Below are 22,780 nucleotides of genomic sequence, written 5' to 3' on the forward strand. Positions count from 1 at the left end.
TGTTTCCCTGGAGGACCAAGGTTCTAAACGTGGAGAGAACTGGATCAAGTGCCCCAGGGGGCGTCCAAGTGGATCTATAGAAATTCCCGAATCATTCACAGACGTAGCTAAATCAATGTGAAATTGGAAAAGGTCATGAGTATTAGAAGCCACAAAGGATAAACTTTTAGAGAGACTTTGTTCTTCTATGGAAGTTAATTGTCTTGAAGATAAATTAACTACTACAGATTGTGCCGTTGTTTGGCTCATATGTTGGGTCTCTGATCCTGTTCATCATGTCCTCTGTCCCAAAAGCGCTATCTTCCTCTGCGTCGGCCTTTGTCCCTATTGGTTGGATCTTCCGCACCTCCTTCTCTTCTAGTATCTGCCCCACTACTGGAACTGCCAGAGGTATAGGAAAATTTCACTGTCTTCCCAGTCATCTGATGGCCTATATCTTTTCGCATCCAAGGGTAGACATATCCTTACTTATAATATACTCAAGTTGAAATTTCTTAATTTTTTGTAGCCTCAATTCACCTTTGAATTTATCAGCTTTAAATTTCAAATCCTGAAATTGTGCGTCAAAACCAGCCTCCTTTTAATAATCCATCAATTCTTCTTCACAATGTTTCTTCTCTTCATTGATTCAGTTTCCTGATCAGTAACAAAATTAAATCCATAAAACAATTATTAAGGATCCTATTCCACTGAGCCACAAATTCCTCTTCTTCTTTATACATAGTAGGTGCATGAAATACTCAAACCCCTAGGGATAATTTCTTGCGTGCAGTATTGCACTGAAGTAGCCCTATGTAATTCAAGGCATGCTAAATTACGATAGGAATCTAAAATCCCCACCCATTTGGAAGCAGCTGCATCTTCTCCATCAGACGTCATCAAAGCTGGTGCTTGTAAAATCTCTTCACGTTGTGACTCCAAAATTCCAAAGCCACTCTTCTAATTTTGAGCCACTGCTACCGTGTTTCCCTGAAAATAAGAACTATCTTGAAAATAAGCCCTAGCAAGATTTTCGGGGTAGGTCTTAATATAAGCCCTACCCTCAAAATAAGCCCTAGTCCCGGGATTCACCGGCAGTTTCCCTTCACTCCCTCCCATCCCTTGTGCAGCAGAATCCTTGAGCGAGCACCGCCCCCCCCCCCCGAGCACAGGCCACGCCGCACAGCTGAACCCCCATCCTTCCCTCCCTCCCGAACTCTGCCGACCGTGAGTGGGCCCTAGTACATACCTCACTAAGCAGCGTCGGGCTGGCAGACTCTAAACAGGCTGCTTCGGAATTGTCTGCCCATGAATTCACTCATGTTTAGAGTGCTGTCAGTGTATGTAGGGCTCGCTTGCGGTTGGTGGGGTTCGGATGGGAGGGAGGGAAGGATGGGGGTTCGGCTGCGGGTGCTCGGGGGGGGTGGGGGTGCTTGCTCAAGGGTTCTGCTGCACAAGGGATGGGAGGGAGGGAAGGGAGCGGAAGAAAGATGCTGCACATGTGGGGGAGAAAAAGAAAAGAGGAAGAATTGGGCTGAAGGAGAGGAAGGGAGAGATGATCATGTATATACCCTGAAAATAAGACCTAGTTCGTTTTTGGGACCTAAAATTAATATAAGACATTGTCTTATTTTCGGGGATACACGGTATAAATTCCTTTACATCACTTCCACCAGGAACTTAAATATACAGGAAAGAGTTGGCAAATCTCAAAGATAATAATCCACTTACTGCTTAAGTGGAGAGAAAAGACCTCAAAACCATACAGCAGTGTCACAAAATGGCTCACTGTCATCATAGGTAACAAAAACTTCACTTGATATTTAGGCCAGATAATAGTTTAAATGCTGTAATTAATCCTGTTCAAAGACATGGAGCAGCACAACAGTCTCAAATATATCATCTGTATAGCACACAAATCAAAACCAATTCACTTATCTAATGTCGCATTCATCCGTTGCAAGTCCCAAGCTTATTCTATCCCCACGGGAGAACACGTTTCGCCAAATCATATTCAGTGGAAGGAAACCTCACAGTCCATTCTATACGGCTACTTAATGGAAGATTTCCAGCGTCCAGACTAAATCATCGGCTAGCTTACCCATTATTATACTGTTGACTGATTTGCCAGCTTTCTTAATCTCTGAAAACATTTCTTCACCTGTCTGCTCATTCTGTTCCTGGGGACGGTAGTATAATCCTACCTTTATATTCCTTCCCTTCACACATGGATTCAACACTATCTGTGTCATGTAGAATGTTTATTTTGTTTGATTCAATTCCCTCTTTCCCATATAGTGCTCCCCCCTCCAATTTGATCTACTCTATCCTTGTGATATAATTTGTACCCAGGTAACATAGTGTCCCTTTGATTGTCCTCCTTCCACCAAGTCTCTGAGATGCCTATTTTATCTATCTCATCATTCAGTGCTAACTCTCCGATTTTATTTTTTAGGCTTCTATACAGACACTTCAATTTGTGATTTCTCCTTGTGAGTCCCTTACACTGCTGCCCTCTTAAACACTTCTGGCTTTCTCTCACCATTATTGAAACTTATCTAGTATTACTATATCACAAATCAGCATTTTCAAATTCCTTCTGGTACTCCTAACTCCAAGGCGATTACATTTTTTGTTTGAAATGAAAATATAAAATGACAGTGAGAATGTGATCTGACAGCTACTGACTTCACAAGAAACCATGATAAAGTCAATTCTATATCACAGGCATTGAGAGCTGTAAGTATCTGGATTGTCAGGATGGAATCGGAGCCTGGATCCCCCTTTGGGGATATACAAGGCAATGAGCAAGAGCTTAAGAAATATCTCGGAGGAAAAAACAAAAAAAAAAATGCATGAAGGAAAGCTTAGGCTTTCACACAAGGATTACATGACTTGAGAAGAAAAATCTAAGCAAGAGAAACATGGAAGCACCTTCCCAGTTTTGAACAGCAAATGCACATTTACACCATGAGGTACATATGGAGAAAAGATCATAACATGCACCAGAATCTAAGCTGCCACGTGACAAACACATTAGTCCCAGAAGCTTTCTTTTTTTTTTTTCATGCCAGCGCATGCTAGCTGAAAAACGTTTCTAGTGAAATCAGTGCTGCTTGGAACCCTGTGAGGAATGATTCTGAGGTTCCCCGCACTGGTCCTTATGATATCTGACTACGAGAAATCTCCAGTAGGAGCGCCGATTTCTGTATCAGCTGCTCTTCCACTGGACCATGGATCAGAGGGAAAAGGAACTAGAACCAGTGTTATAAAGATTGTAAACATAAAACTTCTTTTGTTAATAAAAAGAAAAGGTTTAGGACACTCAGTACTATACACAACAGGCAACCATACCACGGGGCTAAAATTATATGCTTTTATCTGCAGGTGATTAGAAGCATGCAGGTTCACAAGATGGTATGAAATATTAGGAGAGCCGGATAGCTGAGTGCTCACTATAGCAGCAGAAGTGGACACCCGTAAAGGAAGAAGAGAGATGAGAGAGGCTCCAGGTTCTATAGAAATAGCCCCATGGTGCATCTGATGGCCACTGCTGAGGGCTCCCCTAGCAGTACTATGGGTTCTTACCCTTTTGCAGCGGGTGGTGCAGGCTCTCCCTTAGGTTTTGCAGAGGCTCTGTGTGGGGAAGGCGTTGGGGAAGGAGAGGGAGAAGAGGAAAAGGACCGGGACCTGAGCAAACAACAGGAAATGCCATTAAAAGACAAACAAGGGAACAGCAGCCCTGGGGAGAAAACTGAAATAATGACTGCATCTGCATTGCTCAGCTAGCAACATTTGAGAGTCGGATGATGCGAGTTGTGCTGTGATTTGTATTTGTCACTGTAATTCTATTTTAAATGTTTTCATTGTTCACCACCTAGAATGCAAGACAGTGCGGAATACCAACTGTATAAATCAATAGTTTAGATATCAAGTTAGCACGTCCTCACATTGCTACAGATCTTGAGCCTAGCACGCCACCCTACAGCCTTGTGAAAAGAGGAAGATGGAAGACAGGCTCCACCTGAAGCGATGACAATATAGCTTATTTTAAGGAGCAGAGGCCCAATTGATCTTTACTGCTCTATGGCTAAAAATACATTTTAGCCACCATTCTTTAGTCTTCCTCCTGAGCATGGAGGAAACGTGACCATATATACTATCCAATCACATACAAACAGCTTAGTGTGCACAATCCAGACAGACAGAACTTTACATACTTGTGAAGCTGAAGTTCTGATCTGACACAGCAGGACAGTGACAGAAAGGTGGGTTAAACAGATCTAATCATTATACAAGGGTAGCAAAGCATGGAGCACTATGTTAAACTTCTTGTGTACAGCTTTATGCATTTTACAGAATTTTAGATCTGTGTACAACAGCCTCTTCCCCCCCCCCACCACCCTTATATTAATCTTCCAACTTTATTCTTCAAACAAATACCCAGGATTTCACTGCAAAATGAATTTTTCTCAGCTCTGAAGAAGTAAATTAGCTGTTCCCACATGACAAACTGAAAGCAGAGTCCTTAATATAAGAGAAAGGCAGTACCTGGATCTGCTGCCTGAGAATGAGCTGCGCCTGGAGGACTGACTGGAGTAAGAGCTGTACGAAGATGATCTGGAACGTGAGCGTGAGGATCCAGAACCAGAGTACGAAGAGGAGCGTGACGACGACCTGCTAAGAAAGGAGCAATCAGAGGGTGAACACAAACTTGTTATAGCCGTTCTTTTTCGCAACTTGTTTAAACTTGAAGGAAGATAGGGGTAAGTCCTTTTTATTAAATTCTACTACTAAGAACTTAGAAGTGATGTTAGATCAGAAACTAACTATAGAAGCTCAAGTCGATGCTGTTGTACAAAAGGGATTAGCTGCTCTTTGAATTTTATCTCAATCTCTGACACTTAGCATCTTGAATTACTATAACCTTGTGTATCTTATGTGTCCTCAGAAGCATTACGATCCACTTTGTATAATTCAAAATTCAGCTGCTTGCCTTATTATTGGTTTTAAAAAGTTTGTTCTTCTGTCATCCTATAGACAACTTTATTGGCTTCCAACTGAGGCACGTTCACTGTTTAAATTTGGTTGTTTATAAAGTCTTATATGGCCTACTACTGCTACCTGTACTTTGAGAAGCAATTTTGGGTTTTCTTTTCCATCTCTTCAAAGTAGAGTGCGTTGAGCTTATGATGGAAAGTTATTATCTTTCCAAGTAGCTCATCTGAGGCAGGAGTTGCTTCCAATTATTAGGTCTTCTTCATCATATAAGCAATTTAGGCATAAATTGAAAACTTATTTGTATAGCAAATTTATGAATGAATTTTGAACATTGTATTTTTAATGTATTTCACTGATCATGTTCAGTTTTATTCTTGAATTTATTAACTGCATAAAACTTTTTGGTGTATTGCAGTATATAAATAAAATATTATGTCATGTTATTGTATTTTTTGTCACCCTTATAAAGGATAACCAGCCAAAGGACTCTATTAAATAAACATTCATGTAACAGGGACAAATCCTTTGCATTTTGCTGGCTTGCTTTTTAATCCCTTTATGGCCCTCAGTCACAAGTATCTTTGCAAAAGCTAAAATCTGACAGCACTCCATGTTGTGGTCCTGTATACAGTAGACTGATGAGGGAAATGACTAATAGCCTGCAGGAGGACAAACAGGAAATTACCAACCCCTTACACCTATACTCCTGAAAACTGTGTGCAGCCAGACTTTTTGCTGCCCCCTCCCCTACCACCAACATTTAAAGAGAAAGGTAAGTTCTGCTTACCTGACTATTAGACTGATTTAGTAACCTCTTCATCTCTCTTACCTGGAGGAATTTGAACCTGACGCCGAGGATGCAGAGGCTTTACGCCGTCTATGTCCACGGCTGGGGGAGGCTGAAGTTCCTGGTTTTTTCTTCGGGGACTTGGATCGACGCCAGGGGTCCTTCCATTCATCTGCTCTCTTCACTTGAGATGAGGAAGTTGTTGTCGTTGTCGTGGTGGTGGGTGTCGTAGCTGGTGGCACCGTAGAAGGTGTGGAAGTTTCCTTCTTTGGTGGTTCAGGCTGACGGCTGAAGAAAGCAAGCATGCAAACACATTTATCATGGAATTTGGAACACCCCCTCCCCGCACACACACTATATTGTTGAAATAGGGGAATCCATTTATTAAAATTCATTCTTGCTCTCCGCTATCAGTTAGAAGGGCATCAATCATTTCTAATGTGTGAACTTAAAAAGTATTTTAGTAAAAATAAGAAGGCTTTCCTTAGTATGCTCATTAATATAAGTGGTAGCTCTGTCTTTTAACTCTATTAACTTAACAAGGCACCAAACCATCACATAAGTACCTTTCTTATTTCTAATCTTAATGTATATTTTCTGTAAACCGCTTAGAACCTAACGGATGTAGCGGTATATAAGAAATAAATTACATTACATTACATAAGGCAGATGCACACATCTCCAACATGCCCCTAATATTTCAGTAAATGTGCCATTTAACATGCCAGCCTACTGCATGAGATACACTGTGCCACATGCCTTAAATAACAGTGCCGTCTCCACTATTATTTACCATTTTTCTCAGCCCACTTGCATTGTCGATCCAGCAATACCAAATAGGTGGTAGGTCATCTCCAATGACAGCAGGCCAATAATCTCAAAACGTGGGTGATGTATTCATGGAACCTCGGATGCTGACTCTTAAAAAGTGTGCATAAATCTTTAAGACAGCATCCCAATGCAAATGTGTGGGTGTCTTCCCACCAGCCTCATGAGCGCAGAACCAGCAGTAAAATATATAGCTAAAACTAAAGAATTCAACTCCTAAGGGAGGTGGGCGGGTATGTGAGATTACTGTCCTACTGTCCTTGGAGAAAGCAAAGATACTTACCTGTAGCAGGTGTTTGAGGATAGCAGGCATGTATTGGCATATGTGGTGACTACATCCACTGAACCCGTTATGTATACTGCCAAGTGCACTGTCATTTTAAATCTTTAGACAGTGCCCATACTACACATATGCCGACACCTTCTTATCCAATGTGGCCAAGGTTGACTGCTTCTTGAACTTCAGGAGAGTGGCAAACACCACCAATGAATAGCCTTTGCACACACAAGAGCCATACCATAAGATCAAAGTGCTCCAGATCCTCCAGGATCCTTGGGTCCCGTGAGAGTAACCCCAGATGATAGAGTAGTCTGAGACCTTGGTCCCTCTTTAGATGGATCAGATCTGCACAGCACGGATGCCTCGGCCAGTCTGGTACAATGAAAACTACCAACCCGAGATTGCAAAGTTATAACATCTAGCATGCGGAAGTACACTTGAGGGTGAAGATTGTTTGGCACAGGTGAATGAGATTGTCAACCCTCTACTCAGGTAGAAAAGTGAGACCCTATATTGTGTTCAAGAGTGCTCCTATGAACTCCAAGGTTTGAGACAACCGTAGATGTGACTTTTACTGGTTGATGGCAAACCCTAGAAGCTCAAGGAGACGAACTGTTGAGGCAATGATATTGAAGAATCTGTGGTTAGAAGTTTTTGTTGGGGAGGCTCTGATAAATCGCAAGAGGATTGTGAAAAATTGCAAAAAGACCTTGTGAGTCTGGGTGTCAAAATGTCAGATGATGTTTAATATGAGCAAATGCAAATGATGCATATGGGAAAGAGAAACCTGAACTATGGTTTTGTGATGCAGGCTTCCACATTAGGATTCACTGCTCAGAAAAAAGATCTAGTATCATCGTTGAGAATATGTTGAAATCCTCTGCTCAATGTGTGGCGGCAGCTAAGAAAGCAAACAGAATGTTAGGAATTATCATGAAAGGAATGGAAAAAAAGATGAAAATGTTACAATGCCCTTGTTTCGCTCCATGGTATGGCCATATCTTGAATACTGTATGTAATTCTGATAACAATATCTCAAAAAAGATGTAGCAGAATTAGAAAAGGTACAGAGAAGGGTGATGAACATGATTAAAGGGATAGGACGACTTCCCAATGAGGAAAGGCTAAAGTGTCTGGGGCTATTCAGATTGGAGAAGAGACGGCTCGGGAGTGATACGATAGAGGTCTATAAAATAATGTATAGAGTGGAAAGGGTAGATGTGAATTGCTTGTTCACTCTTTCCAAAAATACTAGGACTAGAGGGCATATGATGAACCAGAAAAAATATTTCTTCACACAACAATTAAACTCTGGAATAGATTGCCGGAAGGGCAATGTGGTGAAATCAGTTAGCTTAGAGGGGTTTAAAAAATGTTTGGATAATTTCCTAAAAGAGAAGTCCATAGGTCAATATTGAGCTGGCATGGGGAAATCCACTGTTTATTCCTAGGATAAACAGCATAAAATTTGTTTTACTCCTTTATAAACGATCTGGTACAACGAGTGAGGTGATTAAATTTGTGGACGATACGAAGACCCAGGGGGATTGCGAAGATCTAAAAAGTGACATAATCAAGCTCGAGAAATGGGCATTGACATGGCAAATGAGGTTCAACATGGATAAGTGCAAAGTGATGCATGTCAGTAACAAAAATCTCAAGCACGAATACAGGATGTCCTGGGCGGTACTTGGAGAGACCTCCCAGGAAAGAGACTTGTGATTTCTGATCGACAAGTCGATGAAGCCGTCTGCACAATGTGCTGCGGTGGCAAAAAGGGCAAACAGAATGGTAGGAATGATAAAGAAGGGGATCACGAACAGATCGGAGAAGGTTATCATGCCGCTGTACCGGGCCATTGTGCGCCCTCACCTGCAGTACTGCATCCAGCACTGATCTCCGTACATGAAGAAGGGCACGGTACTACTCGAAAGGGTCCAGAGAAAAGCGACTAAGATGGTTAAGGGGCTGGAGGAGTTGCCGTACAGTGAGAGATTAGAGAAACTGGGCCTCTTCTCCCTTGAAAAGAGGAGACTGAGAGGGAACATGATCGAAATGTTCAAGATACTGAAGGGAATAGACTTAGTAGATAAAGACAGATTGTTCATCCTCTCTAAGGTAGGGAGAACGAGAGGGCACAGCAGCATGATAACCTTCTCTGATGTTTTCATGATCCCCTTAGCATTCTGTTCGCCCTTTTTGCCGCTACCTCACATTGTTGATCAGAACTCCCAAGTCTCTTTCCTGGGAGGTCTCTCCAAGTACCGCTCCAGACATCTGTATTCCTGTATAAGATTTTTTGTTACCGACATGCAGCCCATTTCTCGAGCTTGGATCTTCACATTCCACACGACTTCACTACTCTGAATAACTTTGTATCGTCCACAAATTTAATCACCTCACTCATCGTAGCGATGTCCAGATAGTTTATAAAAATGTTGAAGAGCACGGGTCCAAGCACTGACCCCTGCGGCACCCCACTGGTGACGCCCTTCCAGGTCGAATATTGTCCATTTACCCCCCACTCTCTGTTTCCTATACTCCAGCCAGTTTTTAATCCACGTATTGCACCCTCGATTCCAAGGCTTGCAATTTTCCAAAGTACTCGTTCATGTGGAACCTTGTTGAATGCCTTCTGAAAATCCAGATATACAACGTCGACTGGATCGCCCTTGTCTTTCTGCCTGTTTACTCACTTGAAGTAGTGCAGCAAGTTCATCAAACAAGATCTGCCTTTGCTGAAACCGTGCTGGCTGGTCCTCATCAGACAGTGCCTATCAAGGTGATCAATGATGCGGTCCTTTATTAGCGCCTCTACCATCTTTCTTGGTACCGATGTCAGACTCACTGGTCTGGAGTTTCCCGGATCTCCCCTTGAACCTTTTTTGAAGATCAGTGTAACATTCGCCACTTTCCAGTCTTCCAGAATCTTTCCCGATTTGATCGACAGATTGGCTATTAGTTGAAGCAGTTCAGCTATAGTCCCTTTCAGTTCCTTGATGACTCTCGGATGGATGCCATCCGGTCCCGGGGATTTATCACTCTTAAGCCTATCAATCTGCCTGCATACCTCTTCTAGACTGACTGTCAACCCTGTCAGTTTCCCATCTTCATTTCCAACATATAGCCTGATGGGTTTTGGTATGCTGTGTATATCCTCTTCGGTAAATACAGACACAAAAAATGTGTTCAGTTTGTCAGCGATTGCTATGTCCTCCTTTAGCCCTCCCTTTATTCCATGGTCATCCAACGGCCCCACCGCTTCCTTCGTGGGTCGCTTCCCCCTAATATATCGAAATAACGGTTTGAAGTTTTTTGCCTCCTTGGCTATTTTTTCCTCGTAGTCTCTTTTGGCACCTGCATTGATATTGTTTGTGCTTATTCCAGTTTTCATCCATTTTTGACCTTTTCCATTCCTTAAACAAAGCTTTTTAAATGCTCATTGCGAATGCACAGAAGATGAAAGAAAAAACCATGGGTTAGAAAAGGAAAGCAATTAAAGCTGCCTCAGGACTTTTTTTCTATAAAGCAAAAACTTTGACAAGAGAGCAGACCCCACAGGATCTCAAAGTTGTAGTCTTTGCCTGAACTGTGGCAAGGTGTACATCTGAAGCACCTCTAAGAAATATACATTTGTGGAGGTGGGGGAAATAGGGGGAGGGAATCAACCATTCGAGTGTGGCATCCTTGAGTTCAGATGGACCCCCGAAAGGGTCCCCACAGCTCTGTCCAGACTTCAAAAAAGGGACAATAAAAAAATCACTAATCAGATTCAACAGGCCCTACTTAACCAGAGGAAAGACTGCACTGGCTTATCAACTCTACCTGCTGGAGACTGACAACAGACTGACTGTAGATGGGACTGTACAGCCCACTTGTACTATTGCTAAAAGTCAATGGGCCAGATTCGGTACTGTTTACAGCTCACAGAAAAGAGCGCCGGTTTAAACTGAGAATGCAGTTTCGGTTTTCTCTTCCCAAAACAGTAAACTTGTAATTAATTGTTTGGGGCTGTAAGCAGTAGTGCTGCCCGATTCACGATTCGAATCGGTTCACCGATTCACTTTGGGTGAATCGATTCAAATCGATTCAAAACAAACAAATAAAAAATCGGCTTCCCCATTCGGCTGACCCTTCCCTCTCACCCCCTAAAACAGGAGCGGCAGCGCTGCTCTTGCTGGCCGGCCGCTGCCGCACCTGCTTTAGAGAGTGAGGGGGGGGTCAGTCGGGAAGTGCTGGTGTCCAACTCCCCTCCTGGCCTCCCCGCACTGTTTACCTTATAGGAGCAGCCTGCTTAGAAGATCGCAGTGCTACTGATCTTTGCAAACTGCTTCACAGCTGTTTCCTCCGCTGCGATCCTGCCTCTGACATCAGAGGAGGGGCAAGACTGTGGTAGAGGAAACCGCTCCGAAGCAGTTTGCAAAAATTGCTAGCACCGTGATCTTCTCTGTAGGCTGCTCCTATAAGGTAAACGGTGAGGAGAGGCCAGGGGGGAAGCCGGACACCAGTGGGAGACCGGGAGAACATGCAGGCCTTCCAGGGTGGGGGGTGTGGGACAGTCCTTCAGGGGGAACAGGCAGGCAGGCCTTTAGGGGGGATGCAGGCCTTCAAGGGGGGGGGGACAGGCAGGCCTTCAGGGGTGGGATGCAGGCCTTTAAGAGAGGGGACAAGCTTTCATGGGGGAGACAGGCCTTCAAGGGGGAATAGGCAGGCTTTTGGGGGGGATGCAGGCCTTCAAGGGGGTGACAGGCCTTCAAGGTGGACAGGCAGGCCTTCAGGGGTGGGATACAGGCCTTTAAGGGGGGGACAAGCCTTCAAGGGGGGAGACAGGTCTTCAGAGATAGTGGTACAGGCCTTCGGGGGGACAGGCAGGCCTTCAGGGGAGGGGGGCCCTGGTGTAGAAGTAAACGGAGGGAGGGAAGAGGGGGTTCAAAAAGACGTGCATATGCTGGACTTTGGGGGGGAAAAATAATGGGTCTAAAAATAGAGGAGAGGGAGACAGATGAAAGACAATGGGATTTAGGGAGGGAAGGAACAGAAAGGGAGAGAAGTTGGACACAAGGGATGGTGTGGAGAGGGGATAGAGATACTGGATAGGAGGGTAGTTGGGAAAAGAAAGGGAGAGATGGTAGACCCTGGGGTGGTGGGGAAGGAGGAAGAGATGCTGGATGAAAGGGTAGTTAAGAAAAGGTGTATCTGTGGAGGGAGACGAAAAAAGGAAAGATGCCAGACCTCCTGGGGAGGGAAGGGAAACGGGGGGACAGAGATGGCAAATGGATGGTTAGCATGCAGAAAGAAGGAAGAAGGAGACCCTGGCAAGCAAGTTATCAGAAGACAACCAGAGCCTGGGACCAACAAGATTTGAATAATGACCAGACAACAAAAGGTAGAAAAACTAATTTTATTTTCCGTTTTGGGATTACAATATGTCAGATTTGAAACGTGTATCCTGCCAGAGCTGGATAGACCGCAAATGTGAGCTAGGATTTAACAGAGAAAGGAAAAGTATTTTGTTTGTTTATTTTGTTTACACCACAGCGCCAGTGTGGTTAGGAGAAGGCAAAGGGGGTGAAGAGGCTATAAAATAAACCCACCAAGATGTTTGAAATAAAACACCCAATTGGGCAGGAAAATCAAATCGAATCAAAAAACCAATTCAATAGGCTGAATCAAATCAAAATTTTTTTTTCCTGAATCGGGCAGCACTAGTAAGCAGGACTTCTCGGGGGCTTTTGTAGCTTTTCCCTGTTGTTTTCTTTCTTCCTGCTACAAGGCTGGAAGGGGCCGGTTTGTTCAAACAGCGTATCCACTGGATTGTTATGCAAGTTAGGCAAAATGAGTAGGCTGCGTTTTCTGCAGATGATTTTTTTTCTTCTGTTCCGTGCTGTCAGAAGGAAGTCAGGAGAGCAAGCACATGCGCAGACCATTTACAGGCAAAAAAGATGGTCTGCGCATCCATGTAGTCACTGTGGGGGCGTGCCACCGATCGAGATAATTTGCATGTTGAGGCTTACTGAATCGGTCGGCTGGGACAACTCAGACACAGATCGGAAACAGATTGGAAAGGTAAGGGTGTGGGTTTAGCCTCCACCTGCTGGCAGAGGAACGTGCCAGTCTGGAGGGACGATAAAGAATATGGACTTCTGGCTTTAAATTCACTCTCGACCCATTCCCACTCAGCCACACACCCCTTTTACCCTTAGGAAATAGTGAATCTGTTGACCAAAAGAGGAAGCTGAGAATTCAAAATGCCTGCAGTGGAGGGAGTAGGGAGCTTGCCCCAATAGTCCTGGATATGAGACCTGGAGCTGAGCAGCCCATTCTGTACTCTTCCATTGACATCAGCAGTTTCAGGTTTATGTTCTTTCACCTTAACACAATGAACAGGACGTCCTGTTTCGCAATCCCACACCTGTTCACATGATCTAACGTAATTCTAGATCCCACCTTTCAAGTAATCAAACAGGAAGTAATAAGACTGTTTTGTCTCCTTTCAGCTTCCACCCATACAATCTTAACTCTGGCAATCAGTGATGCTGCTGTGCCGTGCAAAACCCTACAAGGGAAGTAATGACTCTGAGATGGAAATGTATGAGAAAAGCACCCAGAAGTAGAAACAAAAATGGTTTGAACAGAGCTGCCGAAACTCTGATTCCCTTCTCTCTGGGACCCCAGATCAACCACTTGGGCAAGTCACTTAACCCTTTATTGCCAAATGGCAAGTGCTTTGATTGTAACCTCTTCCTCCGTGCTCACACATGCAGCTTTACGTTCTGGGATAGGGACACCATAACCACAAAAATGGCTCTCTTACAATGTGCTATTCCTACCTACTTACAAACCAAACAGGGGCTTTCAAAACATTCCTTTCTCTTCTTCCTTTAAATTAAGTATAATTTGGTTCATTAGAGGCATATAAAAGTTGTCTTTTTATAAATTGCATCAGAAAATTAACTCATCTGAATTAAAGAAAATAATTTACCTCATGATACATTTGTAATTCATTATTACCCTTAAGTCTTTAAGGACCTTTGTTATGAGCAACAAACCGAAACATAATTATTAAATTATAGTAATGAATAAGTTACACTTTTCCCAATCTTAATACACATGTGGATTTGGGGGGGGGGATTTCTTGTTTTTCCATTAAGAATTGTCGTAAGATATTATTTTTATGTGATATATATTAGTTGTATATGAATTTGGGAGGGGGGTGGGGGTTAAATCTTCTTGGTGTAAGATATTGAAAATTTTTCAAGTGATGTTGTATTATATTTGGTTGATATTTACTGTACACTTGATGTAAGTTTAAAAATGAATAAAGAAATTATAAAAAAAAAAACCAAAACAACCCGAAACATAAGTATTATTCCAAACAAATCAGAAAAGGAAAGCCAGATTTTTTGAAAACCACTGCGAATGTTGGAGCAGTGGTATATAAATGTATTCAAATCTTACAACTTCCTAGCTAACCCAACTGAATTAACAACTAAATCAACAATTATCACAACAGCAGCTGAATTGTCAACCTTTTTCAAAACAAAAGTTGGCCATGTTTGGACTGACACTAACAACGGAAACGCATAGGACTCAGAAACAGCACAAAATCAAGAGAGTGAAGACCCTCCATAAACAAAATGGCCAGCAGATGGAATTCTCCCCAATCCCAGAAACAGAGTTAAGAAGATTACTGCCCAAATACACCAACTCCAATGCTCATTAGATGTTTGCCCAATTTTCCTACAAAAAAAAAATCCATCAAAAATATACTACATTTATCTAATAGTCTGGCTGATCGACTCACTAGAAAAAGGAATATACCCCAACCATCTAGGAAAAATCATTCTAACACCCATCCCAAAAGACCAAAATGGAAAACTGAATGATGTCAAGAATTACAGACCAGTAGCTTCAATCTCACATCATGTCAAGCGCGGTAACAATTCATAGCACAGAAACATTACTCAGTGCCCTGACATCTGAGAGTAGACACCAGACAAGTCCTTCTACTACAGTTCGACTTAGTTAGTGCATCTGATGTGGTAGACCATCAACTCCTATTACTGATCTTAAACTTTTTACGGATAAGCGGTAGAAGGATTTCTAAGAAACAGAACATACAGTGTAAAAATGAATGGAGAAAGATTGGAGAAATGGTCAGCATCAAGCGGAGGACCCCAAGGCTCACCACTCTCCCCAACCCTAGGACACTTCTTAGACAAGAACGACCTCATTTCCTATGCAGATGAGCCCTTCTATAAGACAGAAAATACGATTAAGAAATCAGTAGAGGAAGTCACTTGTCTGCCGACTGGGCTGACGACATGAAACAAACTAAATAAAGTTTGTTTTTTTTTAAACCAATAAGCCCACACAAAATCACCAATGATGACACTCAAATAACGCCCCTCTGAAACTGGAATCAGAACTGAGAATCCTAGGGATTATATTTGACAACCTATTTTGGGAGGCACAAACATGAATATTAATTAACCAAGAAAATATTTACAACATTAAGAAAACTCAGATGATTTCAGCATTATTTTGACAAAGAAAACTTTCAGATCTTGGTTCAGTCTCTGGTACTATCCCAACTAGATAATTGCAGTGTCTGTCATAATTAGATTGTAAGCTCTTTCAAGCAGGGACCATCTCTTGTGTTTTTAATCTACAGTACTGTGTGCATCTGGTAGCACTATAGAAGTAATAAACAAAGAGAGCTACAAATCTTTAACAGAAGAGGTCCAGTATCCAGTACTCTTCTGCCAGCCCCACAAGTCTACCTAATTTAGAAAGGCCTAAGTAACTTTAACTTTAGGGTAGGAAAGTTCAGCTCAAAGGTAAAGTGGAAGGAAATTCCAGAGGAAAGGGGCCAGATAGAAAAAAAACCCCAAAACACCCTGGCAAGACAATGTAAACTGTACATGAAAAACAGATACTCTGGGTTCGGGCAGGAACAAAGGAGAAAATCAGAGAAACAAGACAGGGGAACTGTGCCTTGTGTACTAGGGTTAAAATCTTAAACTGAACCTGGAGGATAATAGGAAGCCAGTGATGGCAAAGAAAGAGAGGTATATTATTATTATGTTCTTGTATACCGCCATACCCAGTGAGTTCTAGGCGGTTCACATCAATTAATTAGGATCCGATCTGCACACGGATTTACATCATTTTGTCGGAGTTACAAGCAACGAGGAAGGGAATGTAGGTACATTTTAGCAGAAATTTATCCAAGTTACAGGCAGCGACAGGTTGGATTGGCCGGGAAGAGGGAGGGAAGAGAGAAGCACAGGCAGTCAAAGAGCCCAGCAGATAATAGGAGACACAAAGAGGTATTTTGGATTATTTTGAGTTGCTTTAGAAGAACAGAGGATGTGCCATAATAAATGATGTTACAGTAATCTAATCTAAATGCAGCTAGCAGCTTAATAAACTTCCTCTATCTCAAGCACAGGAAGGACCAAAGCTAGTTCTACCTCATCACTCCTATAATGTCTCCCTGAAAAAAAAATACCCCTTTTATTTATTATTTCAGGAGGTTCAGGCCTTCTCCTATCCTCCAGGTCACTGAATGTCTAGCGTTTACCCCTTCACAGTGAAGGTAAACCACCCAAAATTTCCGCACTTTCTTCTGACCTATATGGGAACTTGTAGCAGCATTTTCATTAGCAAGACTGAACGGGGCAGGAGAGTAGAAGGATCACTCCTGGACCACCAGGGTCTGGGATGGGGTGGTGCACAGCTGGGGACTACTTGAATATAAGCTGAGATTGCCATTTTTGGGCCAAGAATCTCGGTTTCTATTCAATATATATGGTACTTTATAGATCTATATTTAATAATGCATTAATCAGAGAAATTTTAAAAAGAAAAAGGCTCCTAATTGGAGAACCCTTGTCGCAACTAAAGAAAATCTCTTTCTGGCTTTTGTCTCTCTCAAGGGAGGCCTTTTGCCTCCCTCCCATCTAGGTACATCCTAATTTCCAATATCCCCTGCCTGGTTCTTCAGTATGTTTTTGGTTTTTGCTGCTTAAAGCAATAGCCTTTTTTTCCTAGTTAGCAGCTGCCTGAAGCTATAGGAAGCCTGGATGGTAAGCAGGGGGTAGAGTGAGGAGCACCCACAAGGAGTTTGAAAGGGCAAAAAGGGGAGATAGGGACCACACCCCTGTGGCAAGGGCTCCTAGAGCAGTGTTTTTCAACTTGGTCCTGGAGTGCCCCCTTGCCAGTCATGTTTTCAGGATATCCACAATGAATAGGCATGAAAGAAGTTTGCATACAATGGAGACAGTGTATGCAACTCAAGTTTATGCATATTCATTGTGGATATCCTGAAAACATGACTGGCAAGGGGATACTCCAGGCCCGAGTTGAGAAACACTGTCCTAGAGTATGAAGCTGAGAGCTCCTTCAGGTCTGGTCCATGAACTGGGGAACCTGAAGCAAGGCCATTCGGCTCAATCAAAGAGTGTGGCCTTAGCGTGCATGGATGGGAATTAGGCCAGTGACCAGCTTTCATTACCTACCATCTAAAAAAATACAGGAATTTTCCACAGAGAACCAGTGATGTCAGTTTCTCTACCTTCTGGTGGTTAGGAAGGAAATACAATCTAACAGTCAACATGATGTAGCCAGGATGTTAAGAAGCACAATCTTAGTTATGTAATAAAAAACTCACTGAAGGTACTGCATTCAATGCATAAGAAGCCTCTAGGACTCTGTGACTTTACAGAATAATTTTCATCATGAGATTTCCTTTTAAGTATATGTAATGGCAGTTTGGGCAATGCTTTATCTCCCTTTAAAAATACAAAGCTGAGGGGAGAAGTCTACCACGTTATAATTAAGGCAGAAAAGTACAATATCACACCAAAAGCAAAATATATTAACTACTGTCAGTCAGTCAAAACAGCAGTTAGGGAGGCCAAATTCCGAATGGAGGAGTCTTTAGCAAGGAACATAAAGAGAGGAGATAAATCCTTTTTCAGGTATATCAGTGACAGGAACAAGAACTCAGGTGGGATAGTACGCCTCAGGAAACCAGGGGGAGACTATGCAGAAACGGACTCGGAGAAAGCCCAACTGTTAAATGAATACTTCTGCTCAGTCTTCACCCGCGAGGCGCCGGGACTTGGTCCTCAGCTGCAGACAAGGGTTGACTCAGCTGATCCATTTAGTAATTTCGAGTTTACGCCCAGCAGTGTCTACTGCGAGCTGTCAAAGCTCAAGGTCAACAAGGCAATGGGGCCTGACAACCTACACCCCAGGGTGCTCAGGGAGTTGTGCGATGTCTTGGCGGAACCGCTATCCGCACTCTTCAATCTCTCCCTTAGTACAGGTGACGTCCCGTTGGACTGGAAAATGGCTAACGTCATTCCACTTCATAAGAAAGGCTCCAAGATGGAAACAGCAAACTACAGACCGGTGAGTCTCACATCAATAGTGAGCAAACTAATGGAAACTCTAATCAAATGTCAATTGGATACGATCATGAACGAGGAGAATCTATGTGATCCCCGTCAACATGGATTTACTAAGGGGAGATCCTGCCAATCCAACCTGATCGGCTTCTTTGACTGGGTGACGAGAAAGCTGGATGTTGGGGAGTCCCTGGACATCGTATACCTGGACTTCAGCAAGGCATTCGATAGCGTACCACACCGCAGGTTGCTGAGCAAAATGAGTTCTATAGGATTGGGCGACACGCTGACGAAATGGATTGGGAACTGGCTTGAGGGTAGGCTTCAGAGGGTAATGGTGAATGGCACCCCCTCCGAAACGACAGAGGTGATCAGTGGAGTGCCACAGGGCTCCGTCCTGGGCCCGATCCTGTTCAACATCTACATAAGAGACTTGGCAGAAGGTCTCCGAGGTAAAATAACATTATTCGCTGATGACGCCAAACTAAGCAATGTAGTGGCCAAGAGTACAACAGACAAAAACTCAATGCCCGACAACATGATGCACGACCTACTACTACTGGAGCGCTGGTCTAGGTCCTGGCAACTCAGCTTCAATGCCAAAAAATGCAAAGTCATGCACCTAGGCAGCCATAATCCATGCAAGACTTACACCCTAAATGGCGAGATCCTAACAAGAACTGAAGCAGAGCGTGACCTAGGGGTGATCGTCAGTGAGGACATGAAGGCTGCCAATCAAGTGGAGCAAGCTTCCTCCAAAGCAAGGCAAATCATAGGTTGCATACGCAGGAGTTTCGTCAGCCGTAAGCCTGAAGTCATTATGCCATTGTATAGATCCATGGTGAGACCACACCTGGAGTACTGTGTGCAATTTTGGAGGCCGCATTACCGAAAAGATGTGCTGAGACTGGAGTCGGTGCAGAGAATGGCAACCCGGATGATCGCGGGTCTCAAGGATCTCCCTTACGAGGAAAGGCTGGATAAGTTACAGCTCTACTCACTCGAGGAACGCAGAGAGAGGGGAGACATGATCGAGACGTTCAAGTATCTCACGGGTCGCATCGAGGTGGAAGAAGATATCTTCCTTCTCGTGGGTCCCACGGCAACCAGGGGGCACCCGTGGAAAATCAGGGGAGGGAAACTGCACAGTGACACCAGGAAATTCTTTTTCACTGAGAGAGTGGTTGACCGCTGGAATAATCTTCCACTTCAGGTCACTGAGGCCAGCAGCGTGCCTGATTTTAAGGCCAAATGGGATAGATACGTGGGATCTATTCACTGAGTTAGGTGGGGAAGGGTCATTGCGGTGGGCAGACTGGATGGGCCGTGGCCCTTATCTGCCGTCTATTTCTATGTTTCTATGTTACTGTAAATCCAAACAGTCCCGTTGTGCTCCTGGAAGTGAATCACATTAGACACACCTTCCTTCCCTGCACAGCAAGAATATTTACTTCCTCTCCTGTGGTGATCTTCCAGGAGAGTCCAGGACAATGCAAGTGAGGGCAACAGAGGTGATTAACTGAAGGAAATAGAAAAAGGCCAAGGCAGTATCAAATGGCCCAGGGTTTCTACTCAGAAATTCTTGAGAGAGAAAGAAAACATGAGCTCTAAAGCAAGAGACAGGTGAGGTTTTGGAAGCAGAACCATTGCTCAGCCTAACTGAACTACCAGCAACTTACAACCACTGAAGTCTGCGAAAACCATGGCCAAAAGCCAAGTCCTAATACTTCTGTTATTTAAATGTGTCTCCTGCTTGGGGTAAAAAGAACTTTGCATCTCATGGGACAACCACATTATCTGTGATTAACAGCATTCTGGCAAAGCTAAATCTATACTGGGTCAATCAAAAGTGATTAAAGAAGCTTAAGCAGGTTTATTTAAGAATGCATTAGACTCTATCAATCTAATAAGTGCCTCTATATGAGAGTATTGGCCTCTAAAAGCTTCCATTTGTTTGATTTTTATTTATTAGACTGGAATAAAATGGCTACCACACTCCTTTATACTAAGGTGCGGTAGCTGATTTAGCACACCTTAGTAAAAGGACCCATAAATTAAAAATAAAATTCTTTTTAGACATCTGTTTTTCTGGCCATTTATTTTTTTCCATCTTCTCTTAAATCTCAAGCCCGGCATCTAATGTCCATTTGCTATTTTTCTCTCTCCTGTCTTCTTCATCCATCTCAAATACAGTGGTGCCTCGCATAACGGACGCCTCGCACAGCGAACGCTGCGCACAACGAACTTCAGGTCTTGCTTCCCACAACGAACTTCGTTTCACACAACGAAGTCGCCCGAGCTGCATCGCTTAACTGCCCTCTCTCCGCCTGGCTCCCTGTGCAGTGGCGCTACATATTTTAAACCCCCCTGCCGCCGCTGCTGCATATTTTTAAACCTCTGCCGCCACCGCATTTTTTTAAACCTCCCCCCGCCGCCACCGCATATTTTTAAACCTCCCCCCCGCCGCCACATATTTTTAAACCTCCCCCCGCCGCCACATATTTTTTTAAAAAAGCCACCACTGCTGCAACTTTCTCACCCGCTCACTCGAACTGGTGGTCTAGCAAATTTCCCAGCCAGAAGCGCAGACAGAGATCAAGAGCAAGCCTTCTGTGCTACTGCCTGGGCCTGCGCTGATCTCTGAATGGCTGCAGTCAGCTCTTGCGGGACTCACAAGAACTAACTGCAGCCATTCGGAGATCGGCATGGACCCACACAGGCGTGCAGAGGAATTGCTCCTGATCTCTGCGCTTCTGGCCTGTACGCCACTGGCTGGGAAAGATGGGAGGAATTAAAAAAGGTACTGGGGAGTATGTGGGGGGTGATTATAATACACAGCAAGGATCAACAAAACCCCTGTCTCCCCTCCCCTTCACATAGATCCCCTCTATATCATGCTAACAGCTCTAACAAGATTTTTTTTATGTCATCTTAGCATATTTTATGCTACAGAACGAATTATTTTTTTTTTACATGTATTGTTATGGGAAAACGCGTTTCACATAACGAACTTTTCGCATAACAAACTTGCTCCTGGAACGAATTAAGTTTGTTGTGTGAGGCACCACTGTACTGATCTTTTCCTCTTCATTTTCTTGATAAGAACATAAGAATTGCCATACTGGGACAGACCAAAGGTCCATCAAGCCCAGTATCCTGTTTCCCTGGCAAAATCCCAAGTAGTAAAACAGATTTTATGATGCTAAGCAGTGGATTTCCCTAAGCCATCTGAATAATAACCTATGGACTTTTTAGGAAATTATCCAAACCCTATTAAAACCCTGTAATGCTAACTGATTTTACCACATTCTCCGGCAACAAATTCCAGAGTTTAATTACATGTTGAGTAAAGAAATATTTTCTCCTTGTTTGTTTTAAATCTACTACGTAGTAGCTTCATTATATGCCTTCTAGTCCTAGTATTTTGAGAAACAGTAATCAAGTGATTCAGACCTACCCTTTCCACTCCACTATGTAGTCTTTCATTTTTCTCTCTTTTTTTTTAATTGCATCTACCTATGGCTTTCCATTTCTTTTCCACACTTTAGCCCTCCCACTCCCCTTCTCTTATTCCCCAGTCTTTCACTAACTATCTTCTTCCTACTTTCATCTAAAATGTCTCCTCTCTTTCCCCTTTCCATCCATGCTCCCCTCTTTCCCTTCCATCCAGAGTTTCCCCTCACCTTCTATCCAACATCTTCCCTCATTCCCTCCCAATACTTCAATCCAGCATATATCCTCTCTCTCTCTTCCCACCCACTTCCAAAGCAGCATCTCCTCTCTCCTCTCCCCCATTCCCTCTCCTGGCATCTTATACCTTCTCCACCCTCACTTCCCTGGCATTTTCCCCAAACCAGAAGGCTGGCAATAAAAAGTGAACAGCCAAGGAACTCAGCTGCATCCTCCATACACATGGGCTGTTAATTTCACACTCTCTGAAATGGAAGTGGAAGATGAAGGGAGGCGGGACTGACAGAGTGGTCCTTATACAGGTGCAGCCACTCAGCTAACTTGTGTTCTTTTGTAACTGCTGCTGGTCCCTAGAAGCAGCAGCAGTGATTGTGGCAGTGGGAGCGAAGTAGAGAAGGTCATGGTTAGGGCTGGGGAGGCTTAGATTCCCCAAGCATAGCAGGCAACTATGAAAAGCAGACCTACTTTTAGACTCCCTTATTCCTTACACCAGGGACGGATCGCTCCTACAGCCCCCATCGAGTAGCAAGATATAGAAAACAGTCAAAAGCAACGTGGCATGCAGTACAACTTGTTTATTAGATTCCTGATATACTGCCTTTCTGTAATACATCCAAAGTGGTTTTCTTATTACATACACGACCCAACGTGGCCCTGTTTCAGCTGCTGCCTGCATCAGGGTTACAAAGATCTTCTGTAATTACTAATTGTTGGGTTTAAACACCATGAATGTTATATGAACAGCTCAATGTACCAATCTCATCTAACAACACATTGGATCATAAGGACATTTTTGAG

At 43.4% G+C, this 22,780-nt stretch overlaps 1 protein-coding gene across 5 annotated transcripts in view; it reads right to left on the minus strand.

Moving 5' to 3' along the window:
- The window catches only part of ZC3H18 (zinc finger CCCH-type containing 18), a 191,383-nt gene that overhangs the window by 43,628 nt on the left and 124,975 nt on the right, over positions 1–22,780 (minus strand). For 3 of the 5 annotated variants that reach the window (XM_033941390.1, XM_033941388.1, XM_033941387.1), the window contains exons 10-12: positions 5,810–6,055; positions 4,531–4,659; positions 3,568–3,669 (exon numbers count right to left, since the gene is read on the minus strand). In XM_033941390.1, the coding sequence (XP_033797281.1) occupies positions 3,568–3,669; positions 4,531–4,659; positions 5,810–6,055 (477 nt within the window). The remainder of the gene's footprint in view (positions 1–3,567; positions 3,670–4,530; positions 4,660–5,809; positions 6,056–22,780) is intronic. The other 2 variants (XM_033941389.1, XM_033941391.1) reach the window with 2 other exon arrangements.

This window comes from Geotrypetes seraphini, chromosome 4 (genome assembly GCF_902459505.1).
Source record: "Geotrypetes seraphini chromosome 4, aGeoSer1.1, whole genome shotgun sequence".
Taxonomy (NCBI): Eukaryota; Metazoa; Chordata; class Amphibia; order Gymnophiona; family Dermophiidae; genus Geotrypetes; species Geotrypetes seraphini.